The 21,932-nt window shown below is 38.1% G+C and overlaps 1 protein-coding gene across 5 annotated transcripts in view; it reads right to left on the minus strand.

Moving 5' to 3' along the window:
- Mkln1 (muskelin 1) overlaps positions 1-21,932 on the minus strand; it is a 141,234-nt gene that overhangs the window by 43,159 nt on the left and 76,143 nt on the right. For all 5 annotated transcript variants that reach the window (XM_006979423.4, XM_042273007.2, XM_076565979.1 and 2 more), the window contains 2 exons: positions 13,559-13,671; positions 4,688-4,900 (listed from right to left, as the gene is read on the minus strand). In XM_006979423.4, coding sequence (XP_006979485.1) covers positions 4,688-4,900; positions 13,559-13,671 — 326 coding nt within the window. The remainder of the gene's footprint in view (positions 1-4,687; positions 4,901-13,558; positions 13,672-21,932) is intronic.

Raw genomic sequence — 21,932 nt, forward strand, 5'->3', positions numbered from 1 at the left:
GAAAAAATCCTACCCGGATTTAATGGAAAACTCTTTTTCTACTCTGTCAGGTTACAGCATTTCTAAAACATAATAAGCAGTAGACAGCCCAATTTTCTTTGTCTACCTTTAACCCATTTTCTAATTTTTATAAATTATCACACCTAAAGATACTTCATCAGACTAGAGGATCCCCTGCTATTTAGTCCCTAACCCATAACTTAATATGTGCTCAGGGCATAAAGACTTCTGGACTTGTTACATCTCAGCCTTTTGCAGTATGAAGCTGAACAGTGACTTCTTCTGGCGGGAGGTGATCCACCTTCAGGAAAGCTCCCACCACCTGCTGCTGCTGTTCAGCACCATTTCTAATGTGCTCTCCTTCCTCCCTGCAGACGGTGGGAAGGAGGTCAGTGAAAGGATCTGGTTGTCCTGCCAATGATTTGGTCCAGGAAAGGAGGCCAAGACACCAAGATCTTCAATTTTTTATTTTGTTTTGTTTTGTTTGAGACAAGGTTTCTCTTCATAGCCCTGGCTGTCCTGGAACTTGATTTGTAGACCAGGTTGGCTTCAAACTCACAGAGATACACCTGTCTCTGCCTCCCCAAAGCTGGGATTAAAGGTGTGGGACACCATGCCCTTCCATTCTTCAACAAGATTCTTTCCTATTACTTCCCAGCTAACTCACATTCCGTTTCTAGTAATTTCTTTTGAGGGGGGGGGGTTAGTTTTCAAGATAGGGTTTCTCTGTGTTGCCCTGGCTGTCCTGGAACTTGCTCTGTAGACAGCCTGGCCTCAAACTCAGAGATCCACCTGAGTGGATGTGCTATCACCACCTGGCTCGAGCGAGCGAGCTATCTATCTATCTATCTATCTATCTATCTATCTATCTATCTATCTATCTATCTATCTATCTATCTATCTATTCATTCATTCATTTATTCACTCACTCAAAGATTTATTTATTTATTTATTTATTTATTTATTTATTTATTTATTTATTTATTTATTTATTTATTTATTACATAATGTTCCGCCTCCATGTATGCCTGCACAGCAGAAGAGGGCACCAGATCTCATTATAGGCAGTTGTGAGCTACCAGGTGGGTGCTGGGAACTGAACTCAGGACCTCTGGAAGAGTAGCCAATGCTCTTAACCTCTGAGCCATTGCTCCAGCCCTCTAGTAATTTCTTAAAGTGTTTATATCTAAAGGGCAATTTGGTCAGCTCTTTAACACTTGGTCCACACTATCTTTTCCTGAATACCTTTAGATACTGTTCCTTTGTCTCTTGGCATTTGCTACAGTCTAAATAGGGGTAGTGTCTCCCAAAGGTCAACATGTTAATAGTTTGGCACCATGGTGGCACTAATATTGACAGATGCTATGGACTTCCAGAGGAGTGGCCTTTGGAAGGTCATTAGATCATTAAGATTGTGAATGCAAAGAAGACTGAGACTCCAGCTTGCCCTTTCTCTTCTGTGGCCCTGTTCATGTAGGTAGTCTGGCTCTACCACATGATTCTGTCATAATGCATGCCCTTACCAAAATCCCAAAGCAATGATGCCATTTGATCTTAGACTGGAACCTCCACAACCAGGAGCCAAAACAATCTTTTTCTCTTTATAAGTTAAACGCCTCAGATATTTCATCACAGCTATAGAAAGCTAGAAAACAACACTGAAAGTGGATATACAACCAGTCTCATTTTAGTTCTAAGTGGCTTCATAATTCTGTCTAGTAACTAAAAATAGTGTGCTTTAAATTTAGGGTTACTAATATGCCTTTGAGGCAGCTGGCTGGCTCTCATTTGCCTGTCTTCTCTGTAATTCTCTGACAAATATTTCTGTTTTGTTTTATACTTACATGATCCCTATTCTTTATGCTTACAGATTAGTCTCCATTTCTGAACATGATAGCATGTTCTTCTTTGGTTTTTATGATTATGTTTACACTGTGAGGAGGAGAACTCTGTAGAGTGGGTTCTCTCATTCACCTTTACGAGGGTCCAGGGACTGACAAGCTTGAGCCACAAGCCCTTTTACTCACTGGGCCGTTTCATTGGCCCTCATTTCTTCCCTGTATGCAGTTCCTCTCAGCTGCTCTTACCATTTGGTGCTCACATTGGCATTTTTCAATTTATCCTTTGTAGTTATCTTCAGTTTCAAGCTTCATTATGTTGTTAAACTGTTAGAATGCTGAAATATAATTCTTACCTACTTTTGTATGAAGAAAAGTATTTTTTCCCTCTATTTTTTCTTTTAAGTATTTCTCTAAAGATCTGGTGCTTGTTATTGTTTATAGTTTTTCACATTTAAGTGAGTTGGTCTTCCTTGGACCCAACAGCTTTCAGAGAGTTCCTATGAAGAGGGACAGTAGTGTTTAAGGACCCTGGTGCTACTGAACAGAGGTGTGTTTCTGTGAAGCTACGTCTTGTCTAATTCTGAGGTCTCATCTGGTTTAGAGATGGTCTATCTCAAGGTGTCTTTTTAAAATGACGGTTGTCTATTTTGACTCTGTATGTACATGCTTCTATGCCTGTGTGTGGGCATGCATGTGCCAGTGTGCATTTGGATGTCAGAGAATAACTTGGAAACAATAAGCCATCTCACTGACTGGTCCTTAAGATTTGAACTTCCCTAGCTCACTGGCTACTGCAAAAGAAGCCAGTGTGTCCAGCTGCCCAAGTGTTTCCTTTTTGAACACACTGCTTTCTTAAACAGGCTGGGCTTTCCGACCCTGCTACAGGTTAATGCCCTGCTTCGCCCTGCTGCTGCTCCGCTCTGGACACTCAGGAGTCTGCTGTACACTGCAGGGCTCCCTGCATCTCACGCTCTCTTCATTGCAATGTGTGGACTTCAGTACACGGACCAGGTTTTTCTGTTGTTTGTGATTAAACTTACAAGCAATTGTGAGCTTTCTCTGGCTCCTAGTTTTTCTGTATATATGATTTACATACTGTTTTTAAAATCCTTTCTGTTGGAATTCTTGCTGTTATTGAAAACTAGGCAAAGCAACAACAAGTAAAGTTTGATAGCTAAGCCGAGCTAAGCTGCCATATGCTCACCAGAAATACAAGACTCTGAATTTCAATTTTTTAAATGTGAAAATTCAAAATGGAAAAATAATTTTTAAATGTGTCTTTATCTTCCCCATGTTCTTCTAAATTTTGAACATAAAGTATTAAACCCTAAAACATCCTGGCACTACAAATACTGTTTGGAGTGTCATGAACACAAGTTAGTAAGTTCTAACTTACAGCTTTATTTGCACGACATTAAATGTGCACTGGAGGCTTAGACAGGCGCTGCGCACTCAGCAGCACAGAGCATGACTGCTTAGCTGAATCAGGACCAAATTCTGGTTTCCTCCCCTCCACGGTTCTTTCATAGGATGGGATCAGTTGAAAACTTAGAATTATTTATTTAATAGTAGCCAACTTCCAAGGAGTGTCCTGTTTTATTAGTCAAGACAAACGAATAGCATACACAACTGTGTGCCACAGCCAGACTATCCTCCAGCTATCCTACTTTCAACCAATACAAGTAATTTTTGTAAAATTCAGTACTTTTTGGTAAAATATTAAGAATTTTTGATCAAAAGGATAAATTGTTCCCTAACAATATGACCCGCTGACGTTACATTCGTAGCCAGATTCAGCCTAACTTCTTGGAATTCTTTTTGCCAGAAGAACAACACTGAGGATACCAGGAAGGAGCATGGCTGTGGAAACTCAGCCTTACAGAGCCGATGTAAGTTCCGACCTTAACCAGAGGACCTTAACATTTGTATTTTTCACCTACAGTACTTGATGGACGTAGTTCCTCTTCACCATTCTTCGACACCAGTCACGCATTAACAAAAACATGAAACTAGGATAATTTCAAAGCAAAGCAAAACAATATATAAAAAAAAACAATGAATAAAGGCCTGGGATTCAGCTGCTATGTAAGACCTAAGGCCAAAGCTGGAGTAGCACAACTCTATCACTACCTCCCATTTCCCCAGCAGCAGCCAATGCTGGCTGATACAGTAAAACAGGTCCTCTCTCCTACACTCTGAAAGCTGTGCGAACAGGTTAACTAAGTAAAACCGCCTATTGGAACAATTCAAAGCAGTTACCGTTGTCTTTGACTATGCTAGGGATAATGCAGAGAGGTACAGCTTCCACACCACTCACTGTTTACAACTGTTTTGTCCATAACACCATCACACGCTGAGTTTAAACTTAATCTAGAATGTGCCAAATTTCTACATAGCTTTGTAACAAGTTTCTGATTACAAACAAAAGAAAGCATATTTTAGTCTAACTGGAAGGAAAGCTCTAGTTTTTAAACTCATTAGCAAATGATTTTAAATTCCTTCCAGGAAAACAGAATAAAAAATATTAACAGGGTAAGTTGTAATTGTTATAGTTAATATAAATTTATAAACCTCTAAATTTGTTTTTCCTTGCTTCATCCACTCTCTATACTAAAGTTTTAAATAGATTAACAATTATGTAAATATTAAGATTAATGGCTTAATATTTCATCCTATACCAAACAATAAAAAAGTAAAAATAACCTTACACTTCCTGAAATAATTATCTTTATTACCTACCAATAGCATCATCAGTTAGTTGACACCATATAAGCATCTAAAGTAGACCTCTAAGAGCAAAGAGTACTCAGCACTAGCTACTTCTACTCTCATGAAGTGCATCCAACCTGATGATCAAACACCAGCTTTGGTCCACCATCAGCAGCAGTGTCTTCACTCAGTAACATCCAGGTATTGGTGTCAATGTCGTAACGGTAGAAGTCACTTTTCAGAGATTTGCTGTTCCTCACAGAGGAATCCAAGTAGCGGCCCAACGTGTAGATTTGCCTCCGCTGGATGTCAATGCACATTTTATGGCACGACCTGGCACTAGGACCATTCTGGAGAGAGAAGAGTAGGAAGAAAAAAGTGTATCAAAGAGCAAAGAGCAGAAATGCTCTCTTCTGTTCTAGTTCATCAAAACTCATGACAAGTCAACTACTATGGCTCTAACACTAGACTGATAACACATCTCTAAGCAAAAGAAAGCAGTGGGAGACATAAATTTTACCCTAGAAATGTCTGAAATCTGCCAGGAAAAAGCTATGAACTATTTTATACTCTCTGGCACTTGTTTTAACATCCACTGTGTCATATACCACATTGTGTGTTTTTTTTTTTTTTTTTTTTTTTTTGGTTTTTCGAGACAGGGTTTCTCTGTGTAGCTTTGCGCCTTTTCCTGGAGCTCACTTGGTAGCCCAGGCTGGCCTCGAACTCACAGAGATCCGCCTGGCTCTGCCTCCCGAGTGCTGGGATTAAAGGCGTGCGCCACCAACGCCCGGCTAGCACATTGTGTTTTATATGCCTTGAACACAGTTCAATCTCTATCGAAAATAAAGTTTAAGGCATATTGTATCGTTAAAAGTATTGTGAACAAAAAAAGAAATTTTAAAAAAAATGTGCATGTAGGGTCATATGAATGTAAAAGGTGTGTGTACGTCTGTGTAGGCCTGAGGTCAGCATCAGTTGCCTTGGGTTGACTGTTATTCACCAAATCACTCTAGCTTGTTTCAAGGTGACATAAAACTTGCCAGCACATTTTCTCAATTAAGATTCCCTCTTCCCAGATGTCTAGTTTTGTGTTAAATTGACAAAAACCAACCTGCACACTTGCTAAATTCTGTTTACATTATTACTGTAGATAGATGTGTTTCACTGAATCCTTACAAAAACACTATACGGAAACCATTATCACTATTTCACAGTCTAAACTACTTGTCTAGAATCAGAAAACTAGGAAGTGATAATGATATCTAAGCCCCACTGTAACCAGATTTAAAAACATTATAAAACCCTGTTCTTTTCACTTTGATAGGCGATTGGTTTTTTCCTCAGAAGAGAGAAATGAGCAAAAATTTAACTGCTAATAAAATTATATGCTCATGACTGAGATGACAAGAAATGGGAAGCTAGGAGACTGGGTGCAATCTGAAGGAAATAAAAAACCACTATAAGTTCCTGGAGCAAGGCAAAAGACCAAATAGCAGCTTTATACGAGAAGTAACATAATGTAAATAGCTTGGTTAAATGTGGGAATATTACACAGGAAAAAGGTTTGACTTACTAACAGTAATTGAGAAAATAAACTGAGTGCAATTTGTACTTTCATAGTCATACAAATAATTCTAAGACTTACGTTTTAAGGGTTTCTTTGCTAAGATTTCATACATAAAGTAGAAATATTATTTAGGGGAAAGTTTCTTTCATGATTAGATAATCTCAAAAACAAAGATGGAGTTATATTTCCATTAGTATGAAATTTTAATTTTTAAACGAGAAAGACCTCTTGCTTCAAAGTAGCACTAATACCATTAAAATGACAAGTAAACTATACCCCAGGAAGAACAAAAATTAAAAATGAAGATTAATAGAATTTGAAATAGAAAACAAAAGCTAGAAAATGTTAGGGTTTTTTTTTTGTTTTTTTTTTTTTAATAAAAGAACTTTAAAACATCAGAAATAAACTCAGGGATATCACTAAAGAATAACAGGAATTATGAGGAAAATAGCATTTACTAAGAGAAACAAGTACAATTTGACAATAGCTAAAAGCATAGGTAGAAATTTGACAAATGAAATATACACATAAAAAGACAGTCCTTGAAAAAATATAACCTACCAAATGCCATGAGACATGAGGTAAAAATGGGAAGTCTTTCCATCTAAAAAGTGAATTTATCATTCAAAATCTTCCTATAACAACAGACTCAGGTATCTGCCCTGGTAAATTTTACCAAGCATTCATACAAGAAATTACTATTAATTTTAGACAAAAAAAAATTCAGAAAACATGAAGAAAAACTTCATTTTGAACTCTGTTCTATTCCACGTCTAACAGAAATACAGAAAGATTTTTTGACATAATTCAATACATGTTTATGGTAAAAAAAACCAACAGCAAATCAGGAATAGGAAGAAAATGCTTCAATCTGATAATGGATGAAGACAATATGAAGCCTAGCTTTCACTTAATAGTAACACATAAATGTTCTACAACTAAGATCTGAAGTCAAGGATGTTTATTCTCACTACCTCTACTTAACAGTGCTCTGCAAGGTCAACCTGGTGACATGGGAAAGACATTAGAAAACACAGACAGAAGTTATGAGGAAAGAAGAAGAAGAGTAAAGGGGTCTTTAGCCCTACACAGCCACTTAACTCTAGTAAGTGGGTTTAGGAAAATGGCGGCATAATACAAATGAATGCCCCTCTCTGGGGTCCTTCAGGGAGTCTATGGGGTCAAAGTTCTTTTCATGAAAAGACTTAAAACATCTGTCTCTTCATTCTCATTCTCTATGAACACAGGCAAAAGTTCCCCGAGGCTACATTACTTTTTGTACATTAAAAGTCTGAGTGCAGAGTAGACGTGATTCAACTATCTCCACTATTGTATCTCCTATTACATCAAACATTAGAGACTTTAACAGTATAAAACAAGGTCATTTTGTGGGGAATGGCTGTCTCCAAAAGCATTTGTGCAGTTTCTGGAGTTCCAAGTCCATGCAGACTATATACAGTTCTCATGGACTATGTTGGGAGAACAATTACAACTACTCAAAGTGTGTCTATTCAGCTGGGCACAGTGGCACATGCCTTTAATCCAAGCACTCAGGAAGCAGATGCAAGCAGACTTCTGTGAGTTCAAGGCCAGACTGGTCTATAGAGTGAGTTCCAGGACAGCCACAGCTACATTAGTGAGACCCTGTCTTAGAAAACAACAACAAAAAAATATCCAAATAGTATATTTATTCAAAAATTATGATTAAGATAGACATTGTCTCAAAATTTAAAAAAGTATTAAAATTGAAGCAAAGTGGAAATAAATCTGTTGCTAATAATACAACATATGTTAAGAAACAATCAGAACTGTGAGGCTGCCATTGATCTTGATACCTTCTCAATGTTCAGACTTTTCTGCTGAGACTGAGAGTGATATGAACAAATGTGTTTTGGGATATCATATATTAAAATATGCCAACATTTAGAAGTGAATCAGTATTTTTAAAATGACCAACACATAAGTGAAAAATCATGTACAGGTTTTATAAAATCCATTCAATGAGCAAACAGGCCAGTGGATTTTAACACAGCAAATACAAAGAGCTATGTGATATGGTCTACATAACAAACTACCATTAGAAAACAAACATTTGTCTATTTGGGACATGAGATCAAAAAAGCAATATGCAGTTGTCTGGAAAGGCTGCTAAAGATTCATTCTCTTGCCTCAGGTACATCTATATATGGTCCAATTTTCTTCATTTTTTTCATGTAAAACATGTCCTAAGAGAGTAAATATATAAATAAAATCTAGCTATCCTTGACTAACCTAGTCATTATCAATAGCTCTAAAAATCTAAAACAATGCCAATTTTGAAAACAGTTATCTTAACAAAAATACATACAACTGTTTTTGTAAATTAATTAATTTTAAAGGTATTTCTGACATAGTGACTTTCAATAAGCATAACCCAAATAAATTAAGAAAACACCAGTAAGTTGTTTGTTTGTTTGGTTTTTTTTTTACATACACAAAGGAATCCTACTACCTACCCTAAGATTTGAAAAATCACTAGTACAAGTAAAATCCATTAAGAAGAGCCCTGTCTAATTTCTTATTGTTCAATAATCCTAGGAATGAAGTCAGAGCTGTTTAACAAAACAAGAGACACAAATTAAATGTGTGTGTGTGTGCGTGTGCGTGTGCGTGTGTGTGAGAATGTATGTATAAAAGGCATTTCCTAGCACTCCCTTTTTGAAAAGCTACAACTTGGCCTTTCCTAAGAAGACATCTCTTGCTATAAAAATACTGAAGGTGAATCAGGTTTAGTAAAAATGCTTTTCTTTGTGCATACTTATAGTGCCAAGAAACCCAGGCTCTTGCACAAGGCAACATCCATAGCCTTTCATAATTTCATTCTAGCTTTCTTTTATTATTAACTACTTTAAAGAACAACTCAAAACAATAAAAATGTACTTGCCTAGCTACATAAACAATTATTTTCTCCTTAAGAGCTCAGGCTATTAGCTTTTGATCTCTAAGTGTTTTACTAGACACATGTTTAAATAAATTCAAGTGATTAAATCAACTTTTGCTTCTTGATTATATATCATGCTTTTAAAATGCACACCCTGAGACATCATCAATAACAACCAATATCTATACTTACTGGTACAAAAACTGTAGCTGCAGAACATTAGGAACAATGGGCTATTTAAGCTAGGGCAATGTTATCATCAGTTCACAGACAGACCAACTGAAGATTTTTAGGCCCTGTTTTAGTCGCTGTTCTACTGCTGTGAGGAGCCACCATGATCAAGACAACTTTACCAAAAAAAAAAAGGCATTTAATCAGGGAGTTTGCTTACAGTTTCAGAGGTTTAGTCCATTATTATCATGGAGGGAAGCATGGCAGCATGCAGATAGGTGCTGGAAAAGTAGGTGAGAGCTACATCCTGAACCACAGGCAGAAAGAGAGAAGAGACAGAGAAAGACAAAGACTCTGGAGATGGCATGGGCTTTTAAAACCCTAAAGTCCACCACCAGTGACACACTTCCTCCAACAAAGTCATGCTTCCTGATCCTTCTAATCCTTCTCAAACAGAGCTACGCCCTGATGACTAAGCATTCAAATATATTAGCATGTGGAGGCCATTTTTACTCAAATCACCACAGGCATCTATCTATATGATGGAACAAACTATAATAAACCTGAGCTCCAATACTGAAACATTTTATTATCTTCAAAGTAACAGAAAATGTTCTCATCAAAATAATCACTGTGATTTTCAATTTCATTTTTCATATTACAATGTATATATATACAGTATAAAAAATAATCAAATGAGCTGGGCACAGTGACACATGCCTGTAATCTCGGCACAGAATATGTAAAGCCAGGAGAAGGGAAACAAGCACAGCCCTGAATTTGAGGCCAGTCTGCTTCCAACCTAGTGAGACAATGTCTCAAAAACACAAAACATCAGTGCTACTCATAAAGCCTCATATCTGGGCACCCAATCTCCTGAATTTTGTATTTATCATTCCTTTGCTTTACTCCAAAACCAGCTTTTTATTTAATTTACCTTATCTGATCACTTACAAAAGAATAAACATATCTATTACGTCTTTAAAATACATAAATTCTAAATAATATGCTTCATGCCTATCAGGAATTCAGACTCTAGGTGGGAAAACAAACCCGTTTCAGGTGAAGGTGGGTGCATCAAAGGAGTTTTAAACTCTGCTCAGAGAGCTTCAGAAAGGCTATATTGAACAAGGGAAGTCTCAATTGAACGTTAAAGAACATATAGACTGAAGCTGGAAATGGGAGAGCTGACTGAGAACACGGGGAAAACACTGGCAAATGAGACAGGCAAAGACATTGTAAAATTGCAGAAATGGTCAATGCGGTCGGTCGTCACACACAGTCAGGCAGGGTATATGGCTGCATGAGAACTGGGGCTGTCACTAAACTAAAGAAATTGGGGTAGATACAGTGTTTTATTATTGTTTTGGTTTCCCCCCATGCTTTCTTGTATGGACACCTTTGAACATCCCACCATACATGGACTCTGAACTTAAGTTGTCTGACTCCCTTTGACAAATGAGGAGACAGAAGCAAACTTGGTGGAGTGTTCATGGCCATTTCATCCCCTGGCAGCCCTGCTGTAACTGGACTTTCTTTTGGGCCACCAGCTCACTCACAAATAATGACACAGAGACTTATTATTAATTATGAAAGCTTAGCCTTAGTTTAGGCTTGTCCCTCTAGCTCTTGTAACTTAAATTAACCCATATTTTTGTTAGTCTACATTCTATCACATGGCATTACCTCTCTTCCATCTTGCACTTCCTGTTTCCTCTCTGTGTCTGGCTGGCAACTCCATCTTTCTTTTTCCTGGCATCTTCTCTGTTCCCAGAAGTCCCGCCTAACCTCTTCCTGCCTAGCTATTGATCATTCAGCTTTTTATTAAACCAATCACAGTGACACATCTTCACACAGTGTACAAATATCCCACAACATCTGCCCTTGCTCTAAGAACAAGTCCCAGGTAGCCTACAGATAGGCGAACAATTACGTAAAGCACACCCATGTAGTCTCAGCTGAAGCAACCTTAAACTAGCCAACAGTTGTCTCCCAAATGAGTGCTCCTACTAACAGAACGACCCAGCCAACTTACTGCCTCACAAGCAAAGAAATGCTTACTACTATACAGCATTAAAGTTCTATGAATGACTAATGTTAAAGAAAACTCAACAGGGACCAAAGCTAGATGTTTCTAAAAGATCATTCATGACGGGCAGCGGTGGCGCACGTCTTTAATCCCAGCACTCAGGAGGCAGAGCCAGGCAGATCTCTGTGAGTTCGAGGCCAGCCTGGTCTACAGAGCGAGATCCAGGAAAGGCACCAAAAAACTACACAGAGAAGCCTGTCTCGAAAAAACCAAAAGATTATTCATTTACTAATTTTGTTTACTTTTTTACTTGTTTAGAGGCAGGGTCTGGGTGTGTGGCAGAGGTTAACTTGAAACTTCCCATGTACACCTAGCTGGACTCAAACTTAAGGCAACTCCTAAGATGGTCATGCATTTTTGTAATTCCAGGAAGATGAAGAAGTATTACAAAGCAAGGCCAGTCTAGGCAATTTCCTAAGTTGGGTAGAGTAGGGAGTGAAGAGGGGAAGAGAGGGAAGCAGAGACAGAGAAAAAATAGCATGAAAAGAAATAGAGACGAAAGGACATTTGAAATGCAGTATTGACATCAATGGACCTTTGGCATAAATTTGATACAATCAATGAAACGGAAGATTTTAAGATGAACCCCATGCTTACTGGAAGAATAGTTAAAGATGTAACTAACTCAATTTAAAATAGCTGAGAATAAATAAATTAAGTGATTTTAGATATGTCTTTATTTTTGTTGAGGACAGAAATAACCATCTCAAAAAGTGATATTTCAACACTGGAAATAGAAGATCATTTTTATGTACCTGGGATTAGAAAAAGAAATCAGAATTTCAAGGTCTTATGGAAAAAATAAGTGCTACCTAAATGATTAATCCTTGGAGCAGACTGAGTAAGAAAGAACTCAATTTTCAAAGACTGAAGGAGGGGTTGGGGATTTAGTTCAGTGGTAGAGAGCTTGCCTAGCAAGCGCAAGGCCCTGGATTCGGTCCTCAGCTCTGGAAAAAAACAAAAAAGGCAAAATAACAAAGACTGAAGGCACACCTCCAGATTTTTTTAATCTGCCTCCCTAAACAAAAATCAGTGGGTTTGACTTAGGTCTTTTTCTCTTTTGCTTTCTTTTTCTTTTTTTCTTTTTTTCCCCCAACCTACAATCTGATATAGCTTAGATGGAGAATACGTCTACATGAATTTTGGGGGAAAGATGAATAATATCTGTTTTTCCCCTGCATATAACCATGTAATTATTTAATTCAAATCCATAAATCAAAGCTATTTTCATTATAGAAATGCTTCATTTATACATATATAGACACAAACACAAATATATGTATAGATACTATTTTAATTAAAATAAATATCACTTATGAAAACTGACAGGTATAGCTTAATGATGAGGATTAATTCTGAGAAGTGCATTGTTAGGCAATTTCATCATGTGCCAACATTCTATATTGTCTCTATATAAACAAATATGTCTGTAATAGCCCTAAACAATATCTTATGAGCCCACCACCATGGGCATGGACTATCAATGGTTAAAAACTATTATGCAGCACATGACTGTATAGTGAAACAGTGAAGGTCAAAATAGAGACAAAATGGACAAATGAGACAAAAGGCTGGAGAGATGGCTCAGCAGTTAAGAGCACTTGCTGCTCTTGCAGAGGACCTGGATTCAGTTCCCAGAACTCACATAGTGGCTCACAACCATCCATAACTCTAGTTCCTGGGGGTCCAATGACCTCTTAAGACCTCTGCAGGCTCCAGACACGCATGTGATGCAAATACATGCATGCTGGCAAAACAATAACAAACAAACAAACATATATTTTAAAAAGCTAGACAGTGTAGAGCTAAAACATCCAAAGCATGCTTTTCCAGAGGAAATACAATACGACAGTTGGGGCTAGACTAGCTCAGTGATACTGCACTTTGAGGCCAGGTTCCATCCTCACCAGTGCAGGGGAGGGGAGGGGGCTGGGAGATGAATGCTGAAAACGAGAGCAGAGTGCCAGGGCATGGAAAGATTTACACGGTTACATTTCTCAGGTGAAGTAGCTTAAAATTCAAGACAAAACCAAAACCAAAAACATTGCTATTTAACTCTACAAAATAGCTACATAGACCACTACCTGATGGGCCAGGGGCAGAAATTCAAACGCGAGAGTTGTTGAATCCAGTTGATGTTCTTACTTCAAAATTCTTCTGTACTACCACTGTTGTGAAACACCCGAGAAGAAAACAAGCATGCAGAAGTGTATACCACGCTCCTACTGTGATACCAATGAATGAAAAGACTAGGAACTTGCCTCTTTCTCAGTGTCTCTAGAGATACATGTCCACTGGTTCTCCTTCACACTGTATGCCCAGAAGTCAGCCAGATCTTGTGTTCCATCCCAGCCACCAAACAAATAAACAGTCTCTATGAAAATCAAAAAAGTATGGATTAAAAAAAGCCATAGGAACAAGGGTTAAGGCACCAGACTCACTCAATTGTTTCAAAGAACACTTCAGAAGGCACTTTTCACATTTCTTACAGTATTATCTTTAAACTTGTCGCTTTCAAAAATGTTAAACCTAAGTATATGGAAAGACTACTGCAGAACCATATTTTGAGAAATTTATTTAAAAATCAGATCAGTAGGCCATGCTCCCCAAGATTCTGATTCCAAAGTTCTTTAGTGGCTAAAGAGTTTGTATTTTTAAAGTCTCCCATATGAACCTGGTGCAGCCAGTTTAAGAATTGGTCTGTTGGACCACATTTTAGCGACTAAAGGCTGACAGAACTATTTAAAAAAGACAGAACTATTTAAAAAAAACTCAAAATTTAAAGGATTACATGAAGACATGTAGCTGTTATGGGGGGGTGCAGTGAGAAAGGATAACATTAAAGGTGATGTCTTCCTATTGCCAAATAATGGTTAAAACTAGCTGAAAGTTAAGAATAAACTGATATAAAACAATGGCAGTCCCATGAATATTGGGCTAATATTTTCCCAAATATGTTGTAATAATCTTCCTTTTCAAAGATTAACCTAATACTTTGAGAAGTGAATTTCTTGTCACTCTAAAATGTCTACTGCATTTATAAACTTTACCACTGTGACAAAATTATTTGCCTCAGTGAGCAGTGAATATACATATTATATCACAGATCCTTCTCTATACAATGCCTTCTTTCCTTTTGTTAAATATTTCCCCCTTTGTAAATATGTTATGCCTACAAGTGTGTGATTTAAGACTATATACATGGCAGTTATCATCTAAAGTGTGACTGATCTTAAAGATAGACAATTCAAAACTACACGTGAAAATACTGTTACATTACTAAACCCCTTTCCATTCACAGCTGGGCTGTCATGTTTTCATATAACTTAAAATTTTAAGCAAATTTTCTGAGTAAAATGTTCACAATGCTTCATTGCTGTCAGAAGAACCACCCACTGGAGGAAGATTCAGTTCTTGTGCTAACTGGATACTATAGTCTGAAAAGGAAATGTCTCCCAAAGGCTATCCTGGAAGCTTTGCTCCTAGCTGGTGGTATCATTTTGGAGTTTCTACAACTCTTAGAAGGAGGCCTTAGCTGTAAGAGGTAGGTCACTAGGAGTGTGTCCTTTCAGACAATATGCTGTCCTGGCCTCTTGTACTCTCTCCTGGCCACAATGGTGTGAGTGGTTCTGCCAACCCCTTCCTACACTGGTGGATGAAAATCTTCTAAAAATGCAAGCCTAAATTGTTTTGCTACAGTGACAAGAAGCCTTGCTAATACAGAAATTTGATACTAGAGCTAAGCTGTTGCTGGTGACTAACCAAGGCCATATGGTTCTTTGGAATTGGTTTGCAGAAAGAGTTTAGAAAAGTTCAGAGAAACCAGCTAGAGGAAACCGAGGATGCTAGAGGTGGAGCTTAGATGGCAATTTCCGTGGAAGATCAGAAGACCATGGTCTTCACCTGGTTTACAGAGAAAATTGGAAGCAAAAGGCTGATAGAAAGACTTGAAAAACTTGGTTTAGAAAAACTCTATACACATTTAAAACTAAGGAAGACATGGTTTCTGAACCACTTAAACCATTAAAAAGGAAGCCAGTTTCTTTTCAATGAAACAACAGGAAAAGTGACATGGGAGCATCTCAGGAACTGGCCCGATTAACACCCAATGCACAGAGTAAACACATTAGAAGACTTTTCATTGAGAAATCAGTGCTTCTAGGGCACTCTGACCTCACACCGTATCAAGTTATTTTCCCAAAGATTATTTAACTATGCTGAGCTACCCAGGCACTGAGTCCACTTAAGGTAGCAGTGGACTTCATGCTTTTGCAGACATATAGAATGCTAGAGTCAGAGTCGTGAGGGTTTCTATTCAGACTTCAAAGTTAGGCTGAGAAGTGAGACAATGTGTCCATCGGGTGCCTGAGAGGAAAAGGCACGAAGCTGTGGGAATGAATCCAAAGACACAAATACACACCCAGGAAGTTAAGAGATTTCAGGAACATAGACGTATACTGAGGAATGCTGTAAGGCCAACAAGAAAAGCTAGCCTTAAAGAGAGGCCTTGTGGGCTGGATCCATCAAATGGTGGGAAAGCAATCCCTTTCAGAGTTGGGCTCTCAATGGATTTCTGAAAAAACGTGTCTCTTTCTCGTATCATACCATCACATACCCCAGATACTGGACAAGAGCTACAGATTTCATTTCCATGCCTCCATTCCTTCACTTTGGAATGGAGATGTCTATCATGTTCATTTTATGTTTGAAGTATATCCAACTTATTTTAAAGAGGCTTACCTTTAAGAGCTTGCCTTGAGTCTTAGCAGAGATTTGGGATTTGAACTTCTGTCCCCTATAGGCTCATTCTTAGAGGCTCAAGGCACAGCTAGAAGCACTACTTTGGTAGGCTCTGTGAACTTGAAGAGGGGGCATAGCTGCAAGAGGGTTCTTAAGGGCAGTATCTTCTCTTTTTCTCCACTTCCCTCCCTCTTTCCCTCCCTCCAGCTGTGGATATGTTCTGTATGCTGTGAATATGTGTTGCTCTGGTTGGCTGATAAATAATACTGATCGGCCAGTAGCCAGGCAGGAAGTATAGGCGGGGCGAGCAGCCAAGGAGAATTCTAGGAAGAGGAAGGGCTGAGTCAGGAGTTGCCAGCCAGACATCGAGGAAGCAAGATGTCAAGGCAGAACTGAGAAAAGGTACCAAGCTACTGGCTAAACACAGATTAAGAATTATGGGTTAACTTGAGTGTAAGAGCTAGTCAGTAATAAGCCTGAGCTAATGGCCAAGCACTTATAATTAACATAAGCCTCTCTGTGCTTACTTGGGATCACGAGTGGGAGAGATGTGTCCCGAACACTGGGACACAGAAAAAACTTCCAGCTACACCCTCCCTTCCTTTCTCCCTTCCTTGCGCTCCCTGCTTCCTTGCCACCATGATGCAACCCATTCTTTTATGCCATCCCTGCCATAATGGACTAAAAAACTCTAAAACCACGAACCAAAATACTTTCTTCCCCTAAGTTATTTTTCTGAGGTATCCAGTAACAGTGGTAAGAAATTAATAAAGAGTGGTAAGAAATTAATAAAGAGTAATCAAGCACAAGCCACTTATTCTTCCTTAGTCTTTGTTTTTTTTATTTATAAAACTCTGTTTAGAGGTCCCTCAGATTTAAGTTATACAAGTTGTCAAAAATAAGCATTTCTATTAAAAAGGAGGAAAAACAAACAAATAAAACTTGAGCTACCTTTCAGTTCCTAAGTACCTCAGACACAGTAACAATAGCATTACCGTACTAGACTCCAAACTAACCAAAACCTGGAATCCCTTTGGCACTGTAAAAATATGAAATAATGGCAATTATTTTAGAGTACTAAAACTCTGTCTTATTTCATAACTATAAAACAATCCATTATCATCAGTTAAATAATATTGTTTCCCAGATGGCATACAGTAATGTCCAGATACATAATTTTACAGGAAAAAGAACAAAGAATTTTCATCTGGCTTAAGATTATTTGCCAAGACCTCACTATAACAGCAGTTAACCCTGTTAATTTCTGAAGCTTGTAGAGGGAGGCCCATCTAACTAAAATAGCAATAGCAATTGACCTTTTGTTTTATAGTACTTCTGGGCACTCTCTGGATAAGGTTACCCTGGTTCATTAACTTTAATAACCCTTCCTCTTAGGCTCTGAGTTCTCAATGTTCTTTCTGAAAAGCAGGTCTCTTTGTACGCATAAACTCTCACAGCAAAGAAAACCCACATTTCCACAACAGCCTCATTGATAGCTGAGCAAAAGAAAATCTGGCATAGGGCAAGCATCCCAAAAGAATTAAACAAAGATGTCATTCCTGTCCATGGAAGCTTTGTGGTCCAACTGAAGCAATAGTACAACTAAATGAATTTTGGAGAAACTTATTTTGATGTACCTGAATAAAAAAGGTGCAACAAAAAATTTTAATTCAATCCCTCATCATTTAAGTCTCACAGAGATAAACCATCTAGAAACAAATACCAAGAAATGTCATTAAACCATAAAAGGCAGAAAGACTTAAACTATGAAGTTATCTAGAGAGAACCATGGTGAGAAGTACAGTGTAGAAAAGAAAGAGGAAAAGCTGAAATCTTAGCAGGAAAGCTGGCTTCCTGGAAACCCATGCTCCCCACAAGTCCTATTACAACACGCCTGTATATCCTAGGCAACATCATCTTCCTCAAGCAGCAACCTTTTCTTTCCATTTTTCCCCCTTAAAGGAATATAGACTAACACAGCTCTGCATTTGTCCTAGCTCTTCAGCAATATCTATCTGATAAGTTTTAAGCACTGATTTGAACTCACAAACCACTGTAGGAAATGAAAAGAAAGATGAATAGTCCCTTGTCCTTGAAGAACTTACAATCTAGCCACAACTCTAAAAGGGGACATAAGTCACCACAATGCAGAACAGACCCAAGTGCCATACAAAGGCAAAAGCACAACTGGTGTTCTAAAGGGGAGAAGACACGTGGCTGAGAACTTGGCAGATTTGTGGTAAGACTAGTCTCTGTCCTGGGGTTAGAATGTGGCTTTGTGTTCTAGTAAGTAGAATGTGGGACAGAAAAGCAGCAAAGTAAAATAACAAAGGTACAGAGACAGAACACAACCAAAGTGTTTGAAAAGCCATAAACTCCAAAGTCAGGCATATTGTAGCCTTAATCTTGACTTTGTAACCCTAACCACTAGTTTCCTAAGCTCTAAAATGTGATATGCTTATCTTTCCTAAAGATACAGTGAAAACTAAAATTATATGTTGTATGCAAAGAAGTTAAATTGTGTGGTGAATAAGTAAATTACAGAAAATGTATATAAAATCAGGACACAAAGGTTGTAGGCAGACAGGAAGTTTAAAAAGACAGACAGTGACTAGATCACAGTCAAGGTTCAATTACTAGGGTTCAAATTTAATTCCACAGACACTGAAGGAACTATAAACAATGTTAAGCAGAGGCATTAGAATCTGAACTTGCTGAAGAACTAACTAAAAAGGAAGACATGGGGAATGAGAGAGATTGGTGGTAATAAAGTTAGTAGTAGCCTATTTTCAAAATGTCAAGCCAATTTCATTTAAGAGACCACATCAGATAATCAACAATCAATCTATCAATTATTACTCCATAAATATTACAATTCAATTATTATTCCTTGGTACAAAAGATACATTATTTGGTACCAGAACCTAATAAGCCGTGGGTCTACTTATTCCCAGCAGCACAATTTACACATTGTACATGGATTAAAAAGAAGAGAGATAATTAACACAAGTAAAGAATTTGGCCTTTTACATCACTTGCACACCTTTTACATCACTTGCACACCTTTTACATCACTTGCACACCTTTTACATCACTTGCACACCTTTTACATCACTTGCACACCTTTTACACCATTTGCACACATTGTGTAAACTAAAACGGGCTTTTTTACTTCAAGTGCTCAACTGCAGTTTCTACCACTCCATTCTGAGTAAATCAGACTGCCAACTGCATAAACCTCCACAAGATGGCACACTATTCATAATTAAACAAGTCTGTCATTTTGAAACTACAGACTGTATCAAATTATGAGCTAACAGAGAAAGCCAAAAAGTCAGACATAAATCAACAATCAAGAAGGAGACAAAAGCCAGTGAGGCGGCTCAGTGGGTAGGTAAATCCTGATGACCTGCGTTCACCTGACTATACAAAGTTGTCCCCGGACCTCTATAAACATATCTTGACACTCAGGCCCAAACAGGAATCATACACACAATAAAAAAGAAGCAGAAGTATAACCACATGAGAGTTTGATAGCAATTAAAAACCCAAATTCCTCTTTAACCACTTCATTAAAAACGTCAAGGAAAACAGAAACACATTTTTGATTTTTTGTGAACAGGTTCAGAAACTCAGAGATGAGAGCTTCCGAAAGACAAATCCCCCAAATCTTCTTCTGCAGCTATCAAATAATGGGTATGTGTTCCATGAGTCTCTTCCCAAAATTCAGTAATAATTACATAGGAAGAATAACTTAACACAAGACAATCCACACTGAAACAAAATCTCCACACAACTGTTTTACCTAAACCACAGCTGAAACCCAAATTCACAATTAAAGTCTATTAAGAGGAGAGGTGTCAGGTTCAGGGATGACAATCAATAAAACTAACATACAGTACAGTAGGCCAAAGTACCACATTCGTCTGCTACCAAGGTATGGTCCAGTGTGAGTCCTGTATGACGGGAGAAGTTTGGGCAACTTAACAGTAAAATTTAAGCCACTGTGCATGTTTATGGTTATTCTATCCTTGGATCTGACAGGGAAATGGCATTAAGCAAACAAACAACTATTGACTGAAAAGGGAAATGAAATTTAGGAGCTATTAGCCTTAATGTTTAAGAAAACAAGATATAGGAAACACTGGGGATCAACAAATGGTTTGACATACTTTAAATAAGCCAAAATACAATTTACTTAGTTTTCCATAATTCACCATTATGCCTACTTGTGCTTGGCTTTTCATTTCTTTCTGTAGCCAACTGACTGCTCTTTGTGGTTCTTTTGTTTTCTCCTTTTTATGCCATACTGGAAAGGCCCACGACAGCTGTTGTATCTGAGTAGACACTCTATTGCTGATGAAAATGCCTGGTACAGCTATGAGACAGCACCATGTTCCACTCCATCCAGCCCTGCTCAGACCTCAGTAAACACATAGAAACTCTGAGACTAGGAGAAACCTCAATGAGGAACAGACTCCAAACAGGCTGAAGAACTGCTCTGGACATTCACACACCCTACAACAACAGAGGAAAACTACATTGAGACTACTACACTACTAGCTAGGAAGGAGAGCTTACTCCCATCTCCTTTTAGAACATGCATCTCTGACCACACCAGAGGAATAATCATAGGACTAGACAGCTTCACTGTAGAATTTAACAAGACATTTACAGAACCAAGAGCAATGTTCTTCAAACCATCCCATAAAACAGGGGGGGAAAAAGACTGTTTCTAAACTCACTCTATAAAGCCAGTATTATCTTGATAACATAAAGACGTCACAAAAAGAACAGAGACGTATGTCCTAGATGAATATACATATAAGAATCCTTAATAAAAGTCTTGCAAACATTACATTGAGAGACTATATACCATGATCATGTTGGTTTCATTCCGAGGATATAAGGATGTATCAACATATGCAAATTAATAAATATAATACAACATATAAATAACATCAAGGGACAAAAATCACAGGATCATAACAGACACAGAAAAGGTATCTGAGAAAATTCAACACACCTCATAAAAAAGCCCTAAAGAAATCAGGAACAACAGCAGAATCATGCCTGAAAATAATAAAGTATGTGCATAACAAACTGAGAGCAGAAATCATGCTGGATGTGGGAAAACTGAAGGCATCTCTTCTAAAATCGCCATTCTTATTCAGTGCAGTATTTTACATTTTCACCAAGTAACGGGGGTAGGGAGTTATAAATAGAGACGCCATCATAAAGAAATTAACATCAGGAGCTAAGAGATGGCAGCTAAAGTGCTTGTCATATAAACACAGGACCTGAGTTGGATCCCAACACTCACATAAATCAGCCAGATGCAGCTATGCAGAAGCAATCCCAGCACTGGGGAGAGAGATTGACAACATTCAGTGTCAACCTCTGTCTCCACATACATATGCATAAATATGCAAAAACATATGCATGGAGCACACACATAAACATGAGGGCATACAAGCACGTGTGTGTGTAAAATACACACATACAAGATTAAAATCACATGACTGTAACAATCATTCCCACTACTCTTTTTTTTTTTTAAAGATTTATTTATTTATTATGTAGACAGGAGAGGGTGCCAGATCTCATTACAGATGGTTGTGAGCCACCATGTGGGTGCTGGGAATTGAACTCAGGACCTCTTGAAGAGCAGTCAGTGCTCTTAACCTCTGAGCCATCTCTCCAGCCCCCCCACTACTCTTCTTAAAACTAGAATTTCTACAGTTAGACAAACAGGAATGGCAATACGGCCGTGGGCCACAGAGAACCTGCTGAAATTCTGTCGCTATTGCATAAAACAGTATGGCAGGAAAGATGTCTATACCTTTATCTTCTGAGCTTCTAGAGAAGGACCTCTGCTAACTTGAACCTCAGCCA

This window comes from Peromyscus maniculatus, chromosome 3 (genome assembly GCF_049852395.1).
Source record: "Peromyscus maniculatus bairdii isolate BWxNUB_F1_BW_parent chromosome 3, HU_Pman_BW_mat_3.1, whole genome shotgun sequence".
NCBI classification, from domain to species: Eukaryota; Metazoa; Chordata; class Mammalia; order Rodentia; family Cricetidae; genus Peromyscus; species Peromyscus maniculatus.